General features: G+C 46.2%; 1 protein-coding gene across 1 annotated transcript in view; it reads left to right on the top strand.

Moving 5' to 3' along the window:
- The window catches only part of SYT11 (synaptotagmin 11), a gene marked incomplete at both ends in the record, with an annotated part of 29,605 nt that continues 18,184 nt past the window's right edge, over positions 1-11,421 (top strand). The window contains one exon of the mRNA XM_080691075.1: positions 1-34. Coding sequence (XP_080547201.1) covers positions 1-34 — 34 coding nt within the window. The remainder of the gene's footprint in view (positions 35-11,421) is intronic.

Raw genomic sequence — 11,421 nt, 5'->3', positions numbered from 1 at the left:
ATGGCTGAGATCACCAATATCCGACCTAGCTTTGGTAAGTAGATTCGGGCAAACTAAGCTGGAGGTGGTCAGAGCCGTGGTGCAGTCAAAGGGCCGGACGGTGGGCAGGGAGGGAAGCCCGGACCGGAGCCCCCCAAGGGCCAGCTCCGCCAGAATGGGGCCTGCGCTGGTGGGCAGCGGGCGGTGGGCAGCGGCCGAACTTGCGCTGTGGGCTGCAGGGTTGGCAAGGCCAGCGCCCCCCGAGGGTGGGAAGTCCAGTCCCCTGAGCACTGCCGGGCCCCGCTGAAGGTGAGAGCCGAGAGCGCGCGGGGGACGCGCACCCCTCCTTCTGGGGGAGGAGAGGTGGGGTAGGCCGAGCCCTCCCCCTTGGGGCACGCAGGGCGGTGCCCCTCCTCCCCCTCCCACTCTAAGGGCTGCGGGGGAGGGAGGTGGCAAGGGGGATGGGGCATCAAAATGGCAGCTTGGAGACTGTGGGCTGTGTGGCTGGCAGCCAGGGGAGGCAGAGGCCTCTGGGGAAAGAGGGGTGCGGAGGTGGGGAGCAAAAAGGAAGCCACTCCTTAAACCAGTCAGCTGGGTGGTGGGGCTGGGGAGGAACCGTGAGGCTGTGAGCTCCATTCTGCATCGTAATGGTGGGGTCTGTCTGATGCTACCAAATGGCGCTTGGCACTGCTGGGTTGGGGGATGACGTGATGTCTATTTCTGGGCCTCCTGGCAGCGCCTAGACTCTCCTTCCGGGGCCTTTGTTCCGTTTCCCAGTGCTGGCTTTTCAAAAAGGGGGACTCACCCGCGCTGGTGCCGGCGGGGGCGCGTTCCCGGCCTGGGGGGAGGGGCGAGAGAGGCCCAGCCCGGGGGAGGCCGCTTTGTGTACCGGAGAAAGCATTACGTCATCCCGGAGCGGCCGGTCCCGCCCCAGCCCCAGGAGCTCAGGAGCAGCTCAGGAGTTCCCGGGGCAGAGAGTGGAGGGGAAAATAGACAAGACCCATGGGTGGGGAAGACGCTCTGAGAAGCAAGTTTTTGTTCTCTGGGAATTCGTTCAAAATGTCCTAGGAGGGCAAACTTCTTGTGGTACGCTTCTTGGCCAAATAAATAAAATAAACTCGCCCTGCTTCTTCCCCGGTTCTGTGGTTGGGGTTAGGGAAAGCGAGTGGAGGAGCTGCTGCCGGGCTAAGAACCTTCCTGTCCCCCGAGGGGTGGTAGCCGCTGCGGGTCCAGAGGGTGTGAGCGTGGGGCTCCAGTATTAGCGTGGGGGGCCTCCCAGCTCTGCCCTTGAGCCCCAAGTTTCTAACCCCGGAGCCCCTCTCGTGGTCACAGGACCCACCCACCATGCCTTCTTGCTTTTTCTTTTCCTTGGTAAGCATCCTTTCCAACAGATCACTTTCCCTAAGCGCAGACCCAGAGTCCTTGGAAAAGTAAACCGCGTAGAACATAGATAATACAATGTTTCCCTCACGGGGAATAGCAGTGGAGAAAAAGAGGAGAGGAGAATCAGCCTTTTACATTCTACATGCAATTTAATCCTAACAAATAACCTCTGGTGTAGGTATAAATATATGTGTTCATCAGATGAGGGAAGAAACCAAGGCTCTGACAGAAAAAATAACTTGGCAGAAGTCAAACTCTTAAGTGTAGAGCTAGAATTTGAACCGAAGCCTGGCTGGGGCCAAAGCTCACTTTCTTTTTTTTTCTTTTTTTGTAGCGGGGATGGAACCCAGGGGCACTCTACCTCCGAGCTACACCCCCAGACCTATTTCTTATTCTTTATTTGGAAACAGGGTCTCAGTGAGTTGCACAGGGCCTCGCTAAGTAGCTGAGGCTGGCTGTGAACCACGATCCCTCTGTCTCAGCCTCCCAAATGCTGGGATGACAAGCGTGCGCCACCACACCCAGCTACCAAAGTTCATTTTCATTCTGCAGTATTACCAGACTACTTGACCCTGAAAGGCAATGTTTAGGTAAGGAAATGTAATTAATTTGGTCAGAAACGAAAGGAGTTGGACATAGCCAAAAAGTATCTTGCAGGTGTCGAGAGCCTTAGAGAGACTCTCCTTCATGGAGAACTGCTGTTTCTGGCTTTTTTTTTTTTTTCCATCTCACAGAGCACTTCATTTCAAACACTGTGGCATGGGATGGCCACTCTACGCCAAACAGTCAATTATCCATGACCTTGAAGGACAAAAGGAGCCAGCGGCCCAGGTCACGGGTCATTTACAGCCACTTAAAAACATTCACTTTCGCCTTAGCTCCAACTTCCTTTTCCCACTGAGATGTCCGCGTGGGTTTATGAGAGACAGACAGACACAAAGACACTGGGAATTGAACCCAGGGGCATCCTACCTCAGAGCTAAAACCCAGCTCTTTTAATTTTTTGATTTTTTGGAAACAAGATCTTGCTAGTTTGCTTAGAATCTCCTTAAGTTGCTGAGGCTGGTTTTGAACATGCAAATCCTCCAGTCTAACCTGCCTAGCAGTGGGATTACAGGCCTGTGCGATTATCCCCAGCATCCCACCAAGCTTTTGAGGAATGCCAGACAGAGGTCTTAGAAATGCAATATACGGGCCAGGCGTGGTGGCTCACGCTTGTAATCCTCGGGGCTTCGGAGGCGGAGACAGGAGGATCTTGCAGGTTCGAAGCCAGACAGGCTGGCTTAAGAGACCCTGTTTCCAAATAAAAATATAAAATAGGTCTGGGAGTGTAGCCCGGAGGTAGAAGGGTTTCCAGGAACCTCAGTACCACCACCACCACCCCCCAAAAAAAAGCAATAGACATGATTTTTCTATACTACTGCCTAGGCTCTTGAGGACAGAGGCAGGAGTTGACAAAGACTGAAATGGAGGAGGGAAAGAGGATAAAAGTGAGGGAACAGGTGCGGGAGAACACTGGGATAATCCACAGGTGGGCTCCTCTGTTTCTCAGTCCTCCTTAATGATAAAAACCTTTCATTGTCACTTTCCCATTTCGCCTCCGATTTGTTTGTTTGTTTGTTTCCTTGTTTGTTTTGGTACCAAGGATTGAACTCAGAGGCCTTCTACCTCTGAGCTAGAACCCCAACCCTTTTTATTTTGAAACACAGCATCGCTTATTGATGAGGAGGGTTTTGCTAAGTTACCGAGGCTGGCTTCAAAACTGTGATCCTCCTGTATTAGCCTCCAAAGGACTGGCGTTACGGACATGTGCCACCGCGCCCAGCTTGATTTTCTTTTTAAAAAATGGATGCATGATCACAGAGTAAATATATGATAACTTCTAGCCAGGCGTGGTGGCGCACGCTTGTAATTCCAGCATTCAGGAGACTGAGACAGGAGGATTGCGGTTCACAGCCAGCCTCAACTACTTAGTGAGGCCCTTTACAACTCAGTGAGACCCTGTTTCAAAACAAAGGATAAAAAATAGGGGTGGGGGTGTAGCTTGGAGGTCATTGCCCCTGGGTTCTATCCCCAGACCCGCAAAAACTAAAATAAATAAATAAATAAATAAATAAATAAATAGTACTTCCAAAGAGATTACAAAGAGGTCTCCCAATCTGGACTTTAGACTTTTCTTTCAAATCATTCCCCAAAATATACCTTTCCTAGTAGTTCCCTGCTTTCCCCCTTCATAGAGAAAAATCAATGTTTAGTTTCACTAAGCAGTAGAAACACTTTGCAGGAAAAGCCCTTGGTTGGTGAATCGAGAGCCACTTCTTCATACCACAGCCATTCGGGTCTGAGAATGTAGCTCAGTGGTAGAAAGCATTTGGCTAGCATATGGAATACCCTGGGATCAATCTCCAGCACCACAAAACAAGCAAATAAACATTGTGAAGCCGGGCATGGTGCCACACACCTGTAATCCCAGTACTTGGGAGGCTGAGACAGGAGGATCACAGGCTCAAAGCCAGCCTTGGCAATTTAGTGAGGCCCTCAGCAACTCAGCAAGACCCTGTTTCCAAATAAAAAACAAAATAGTGCTGGGATGTAGCTCAGAGGTAGAATGTCCCTGGGTTCCATTCCCACTACCAAAAAGGAAAACCAAAAAGCATATTGTGACCATTCTGATTGACAACTGAATCCAGTCCTGGTTGTTCAACAAAATATTAACTGAGCTGCTATTAAATGTAAGAGATTCTGAAAGATTCAAAGATAAAGAGGAAGCCGAGCATGATGGCGCATGCTTATAATCCCAGTACTTGGGAAGCTAAAACAGGAGGATCGCAGGTTTGTGGCCAGCCTCAGCTACTGAGTGAGGTCTTCTGCAACTTAATGAGACCCAATTTCAAAATAAAAGGTAAAAAAATAGGGCTGGAAATGTAGCTAAGAGGCAGAAAGCCCCTGGGTTCAATCCCTAGTACTGCAAAAATAAAAAAATAAAAAAAGATTTAAGGTGAAAAGGAAGCCAGGTGTGGTGGCACATGCTTGTAATCCAAGTAGTTTGGTAGCTGAGACAGGAGGATCGCAGGTTCAAGGACAGCCTCAGCAAGTAATGAGACTTTCATCAACCTAGCAAAGACTGTTTCAAAATAAAAATAAAATAGGGCCCAGAGTATAACTTGGAGGTAGAATAACCCTGGGTTCAATCCCCCCAGTGCCTTGAGGGGGAAAAAAAGATAAAGCAGAACCTGGTCCAGTGGTGCATGCCTGTAATACCATTACTTGTAAGGCTGAGACAGAAAGATTACAGGTCTAAGACTTGTCTCAGCAACTTAGTGAGACCCTGTTCCAATAGAAAAAGTAGGCCTAGGGACGCTGGGGATTTAACTTGGAGATAGAATTCCCCTGGGTTCAATTGCCAGTACCAAAAGAAAAACAAAAATTAAACCAGCCTTTTAAGCCGGGTGCCTTAGGTCCTCCGGTCTCAGGATCATGGTTCGCGGACAGCCTCAGCTACTTAGCCCCTTTGCAACTTAGTGAGACCCTGTTTCAAATTAAAGAATAAAAAATAGGGCAGGGGGTTGCTTCTGCCAGCCTTCAAGGAACTTACCACCAAGAATGACTCTATTTTATAAAACCTCTCCCTAAAAAATGTATTTCATTTAATACTTTGAGACTGAACCTTATTATTATTCTGTGCAGCCAAGGTCCTAGACATAGTCACCTTGCTTTATTTTGTAAATGAAAGTGTTAGAGGCTGGAGGTGTAGCTCAGTGGTGGAGTGCTTACTTAGCATGTGCAAGATACCACAAAGAAAAAATAATAATGGATTAAGTCCAGTGTGGTAGTACACCCTTAAAATCTCAGTACTTGGGAGGCTGAGACAGGAAGATCACAGGTTCATGACCAGCCTCAGCAACTTAGTGAGATCTTCTGCAATTTAGTGAGACCCTGTTTCAAAATAAAGAATAAGAGCCAGGCGTGATGGCGCACGCTTGTAATCCCCATGCTTGGGAGGCTGAGACAGGAGGATCGCACAGGTTCGAAGCCAACCTCAGCTACTTAGTGAGGCTCTCAGCAATTTAGTGAGACCCTGTTGCCAAATAAAATATTTTAAAAAATAGGTCTGGGAGGATAGCCAAGAGTTAGAAAGCCTCTGGGTTCTACCCCCAGTATCACCAAATAAAATAAAATAAAGAATAAGTTGGGCGTGGTGGTGCACACTTGTAATCCCAGGACTTGGGAGGCTGAGACAGGAGGATCGCAGGTTCCTGGCCAGCCTCAGCTATTTAGGTGAGACCTTCTGCAACTTAGTGAGACCCTGTTTCAAAATAAAGAATAAAAATAGGTCTGAAAGCCGAGCGTGGTGGCGCACGCTTGTAATCCCCGCGCTTGGGAGGCAGAGACAGGAGGATCGCGCAGGTTCAAAGCCAGCCGCGCGCGCTGGCTTAGGAGACCCTGTTTCCAAATAAAAATGTAAAAATAGGTCTGGGAGTGTAGCCCGGAGGTAGAAGGGCTTCCAGGAACCCCAGTACCACCAAAAAAAAAAAAAAAAAAATAGGTCTGAAGGTATAGCTCAGCAGTAAAATGCCCCTAGGTTCAACCCCCAGTACCAGAAAAAAAAAATAATTGAAATAAAATAAAATAAGCCAGGCGTGGTGGCACATACCTGTAATCCCAGCATTAGGGAGGCGAGAAAGGAGAATCACAGTTTGCAGACAGCCTCGGCTACTTAGTGAGACCCTTGCAACTCAGTGAGACCCTGTTTCAAAACAAGAATCAAAAATAGGGCTGGGGGTATAGCTCAGAGGTAGCATGTCCCTGGGTTCCATCCTTTGTATTTCAAAGAAATAAAATTTGAGCCGGGTGTGGTGGTGCACTATTGTAACCCCAGATTTTGGGAGGTTGAAACAGGACTACACATTTTTAAGGACAGCCTCAGCTACTTAGTGAGGCACTTTGCAAATCAGTGAGACCCTGTTTCAAAATAAAGAATAAAAAATAGGCCTGGGGGTATATCTCAGAGATAGAATGCCTTAGGTTCAATCTCCAGTACCGCAAAATAAAATAAATTTAAAAAATAAAATAAAAGCCGGGCGTGATGGCGCACGCTTGTAATCCCAGCGCTTGGGAGGCTGAGACAGGAGGATCGCACAGGTTCGAAGCCAGCCTCAGCTACTTAGTGAGGCTCTCAGCAACTTAGTGAGACCCTGTTTCCAAATAAAATAGAAAATAGGTCTGGGAGTATAGCCCGGAGGTAGAAAAGCTCCTGGGTTCCACTTCCAGTACCACCACAATAATAATAATTTATTTTTTTTTTATTGCGGGTCTGGGGATGGAACCCAGGGGCATTTGACCTCCGAGCTACAGCCCCTGACCTATTTTTTATTCTTTATTTTGAAACCGGGTCTCACTGAGTTGCAGAGGCCTCACTAAGTAGCTGAGGCTGTCCGCGAACCTCGATCCTCCAGATCTCAGCCTCCCGAATGCTGGGATTACAAGCGTGCGCCACCACGCCTGGCTTACAATAATAATAATAATAATAGTAGTAGTAGTAAAATAAAATATAGGACTGGGGTTGTAGCTCAAAGGTAAAATGTCCTGTGTTCAATCCTGATTACTGAAAAATAAAATAAAAACAAAAAGGGACAGGGGTGCAGACAGAAGTAGAATACCTGTGGTTTCAATCTCCAGAACCAAAAAAAGAAAAAATATATATTCTTGTCCAATAGTGATCAAACCTCTCTATTTGAGAATTTTCTTTTTTTCTTTTTTTTTTTGTGTGGGGTATTTATTTATTTATTGTAGTATTGGGGATGAAACCCAGGGGCATTCTACCTCCAAGCTACACCCCCAGCCCTATTTTTTTAGGGTCTCACTGAGTTGCAAAAGGCCTCACTAAGTAGCTGAGGCTGTATGGGAACCATGATCCTCAGGTCTCTGTCTCCTGAAAACTGGGATTACAAGTATGCTTCAACAAGTCTTTATTATAAAATCAGTAGGAAATAGAAAGGGAAGAGAAGAAAAGCAGTGTGCCTGGGGCACGCTGGAGAGCCTGAAAGTGTAACTCTCCAATTTTTTTTTATTTGATATTATTTCCAGGAGTTTGGCGTGGTGGCGCATGCCTGTAATCCCAGTACTTGTGAGGCTGAGACAGGAGGATCTCAGGTTTGAAGCCAGCCTCAACAACTTAGCAAAGATACTCCGTAAGTTAGGGAGATCCTGTTTCAAAATAAAAAATAACCCTGGCACAGTGGCTTATGCCCATAATCTAAGCACTTGGAAGACTAAGACAGGAGGATCACAGGTTCGAGGACAGCTTCAACAACTTAGTGAGGCCCTGTTTTAAAATTTTAAAAAATATAAATAAAATAGGGCTGGGATGTACCTGTTTTAAAATTAAAAAAATATAAATAAAATAGGGCTGGGATGTACCTCTTTTAAAATTTAAAAAATAATAAAATAGGCCGGGCGTGGTGGCGCACGCTTGTAATCCCCGCCCTTGGGAGGCAGAGACAGGAGGATCGCGCAGGTTCAAAGCCAGCCGCGCGCGCTGGCTTAAGAGACCCTGTTTCCAAATAAAAGATATAAAATAGGTCTGGGAGTGTAGCCCGGAGGTAGAAGGGCTTCAAGGAACCCCAGTACCACAAAAAAAAAAAAAATAATAATAATAATAAAATAGGGCTGGGATGTCTCAGTTACTTAGTGAAGCCCTCTGCAGCTCAGTGAAACCCAGTTTCAAAATAAAGAATAAAAATTAGAGCAGGGGGTGTAACTCAGAGGTCGAATGCCCCTGGGTTCCATCCCCAGACCCACAAAAAAAAAATACACACACACACACACACACACACACACACACACACACGGCTTGAATGAACACTCCTGGGTTCAATTGGCAAAATAAAATAAAATAATAAGAAATAGAAAGGAGGCCGGGCGTGGTGGCGCACGCTTGTAATCCCCGCGCTTGGGAGGCAGAGACAGGAGGATCGCGCAGGTTCGAAGCCAGCCGCCTGGTTTAGGAGACCCTGTTTCCAAAAAAAAAAATGTAAAAATAAGTCTGGGAGTGTAGCCCAGAGGTAGAAGGGCTTCCAGGAACCCCAGTACCACCAAAAAAAAAAAAGAAAAAAAGAAAAAAAAGAAAAGAAAGAAAGAAATAGAAAGGAGCCGGGTGTGGTGGCGCACACTTGTAATCCCAGCACTTAGGAGGCTGAGACAGGAAGGTCCACAGTTCAAGGACAGCCTCAGCTACTTAGTGAGGCCCTCTGCAACTTAGTGAGACCCTGTTTCAAAATAAAGAATAAAAAATAGGGCTGGGGATATAGTTCTGAGGTAGAATGCCCCTGGGTTCCATTCCCAGCAACACACACACACACACACACACACACACACACAGGTTTTTTTTGTGTGTGATTGGTACTGGGGATGGAACCCAGGGGCATACTACCTCTGAGCCACACTCTCAGCCCTAATTTTTATATTATTTTTTATTTTTTATTGGTGCATTGTATTCATACATCATAATGGGGTAAAACACGGTGTGTACACACATCACCCATTTATCCCCTACCCAATTCTCACCCCATTCCCTCCCCATCCCTCCTTCCCATGCTTGGCTTAGTGGTTGACTTCGATGTTTTTAAGTACATTGTGTGCTTTAGAGAATTTTATTCTTTATTTTAAAACAAGGTCTCACTAAGTTGTGGAATGCCTCTTTAAGTAGTAGCTGAGGCTGTTCTTGAACTGAGATCTCCTGTCTCAGCCTCCCAAATTCTGGGATAACAAGCGTGCACCACCACATCCAGCTGCTCACATAGTGTTTATTATTATTACTTTTGTGTGTGTGAGGGGGTTCCTGGGGATTGAACCTAGGGGCATTCTACCTCAGAGCTACATCCCCAGCCCATTTTATTTTTCTTTGGAAACAGGGTCTCACTAAGTTGCTGAGAGCCTCTTGAAGTTACTAAGGCTGGCTCCAAACCTGTGATCCTCCTGTCTCAGCCTCCCAAGCACCAGATTACAAGTGTATATCACCACACCTGGCCTTTTTTTTTTTTTTTTTTTTTTTTTGCAGTATTGGGGATTGAACTCAGGGTCATTCTACCTCCGAGCTATATCCCTAGCTCTATTTTTTATTATTTATTTATTGGTCCTGGGAATGGAACCTAGGGGCTTTCTATTTTCTGAGCTACACTCCCAGACCTATTTTATTTTATTTTATTTATTTATTTTTTTTGGTGGTACTGGGAATGGAAACCAGGGGCCTTCTACCTCAGGCTACACTGCCAGACCTATTTTACATTTTATTTGGAAACAGGGTCTCTTAAGCCAGTTGAGGCTGGCTTCGAACCTGCGCGATCCTCCTGTCTCAGCCTCCCAGGTGTGGGGATCACAAGCGTGCGCCACCATGCCCGGCTCTATTTTATATTTTTATTTGTTTTTTTTTTTTGTTGTTGTTGTTTTGTTTTCTTTTGTTGCTGTTTTTTTTTTTTTTTTTTGGTGGTACTGGGGATGGAACCCAGGGACCTTCTACCTCCAGGCTACACTCCCTACACTCCCAGACCTATTTTATATTTTATTTGGAAACAGGGTCTCTTAAGCCAGCTGAGGCTGGCTTCAAACCTGCGTGATCCTCCTGTCTCAGCCTCCCAAGCGTGGGAATTACAAGCGTGCGCCACCACGCCCGGCTTATATTTTTATTTGGAAACAGGGTCTCACTATGTTGCTGAGAGCCTCACTAAGTAGCTGAGGCTGGCTTCGAACCTACACAATCCTCTTGTCTCAGCCTCCCACATACTGGGATTACAAGCATGCGCCACCACGCCAGGCTTTTTTTAAAATTCTTTATTTAGAAACAGGGTCTCACTGAGTTGGAGTTGCTCTTGCTGAGGGCTCCACTAAGTAGCTGGCCACAAACCTGTGATCCTTCTGTCTCAGCCTTCCAAGTACTGGGATTACAGGTATGTGCCACCATGCCCAGCTAACATCATTGTTCTTATTTAACTTACTAATGAGAGAAGGTAGACAGATAAGCATAGGTCAGGGTAATAAGTACTATGAAGAAAAATGAAGGCTGATGTGGATACCATCTTTCTTTGAGGCAGACAGGAAATGCTTTTTTGATAAGCTAAGGTTGGAGAGGAGGCCTTCCAGATGCCTGGGTTTCAGATGAATCTGAAATATGCTGGAATTATGTTTATTTCCTTAGATCTGCCTGCCTTCCAAGTCTTCAAAAACGTAAGTGGTACAAGCTTGTCATCCCAGCATTTGGGAGACTGAGACAGGAGGATCGCGGTTTGCGGACAGCCTCAGCTACTTAGTGGGGCCCTTCACAACTCAGTGAGACCCTGTTTCCAAATAAAAAATACAAAATAGGGCTAGGGTTGTAACTCAGAGGTAGAATGCCCCTGAGTTCCATCCCCAGTACTGCCAAAAATAAATAAATTAATTAAATTAAATAACTGAGAACTGAAATTTGGGGACATATTTTCCAAGTATGCAGGTCCAGAGTTTGTCTGTTAACTGTCCATCCAGTTTTATCACCCTTGGTCACCCTACTAAGTTCATTTTATTTTTATTTTATTTTTTATTTTTATTTTTTGGTTGTACTGGGGGTGGAACCCAGAGGCTTTCTACCTCTGGGCTATACTCCCAGACCTATTTTATACTTTTTTTGGAAACAGGGTCTCACTAAGTTGCTGAGAGCCTCACTAAGTAGCTGAGGCTGGCTTCGAACCTGCTCGATCCTCCTGTCTCAGCCTCCCAAGCGCGGGGATTACAAGTGTGTGCCACCACGCCCGGCTTTACTAAATTCATTTAAACTCAGCTTCACATCCTTCCCCACAACCCTGACAGTCCGTCAGTCAGTCAACAATAGGCCCACCACTTGCTAACCCCGTAACGGACGCTATGGAATGCCCTTGTAAAACCAAAATCATAATTCATGTCTTGTGTAACAGTAGAAGAAGTGAACAGATATTTCAGGGGAAAAGGTGACCTTCGGCTACTTCTAGAACAGCTTTATTTATTTATTTATTTATTTTTGCGGGTTTGGGGATGGAACCCAGAGGCATT

Source organism: Muscardinus avellanarius (assembly GCF_963383645.1).
Source record: "Muscardinus avellanarius genome assembly, chromosome: 3".
NCBI lineage: Eukaryota > Metazoa > Chordata > Mammalia > Rodentia > Gliridae > Muscardinus > Muscardinus avellanarius.
This window is presented reverse-complemented; position numbering and strand designations above follow the sequence as displayed.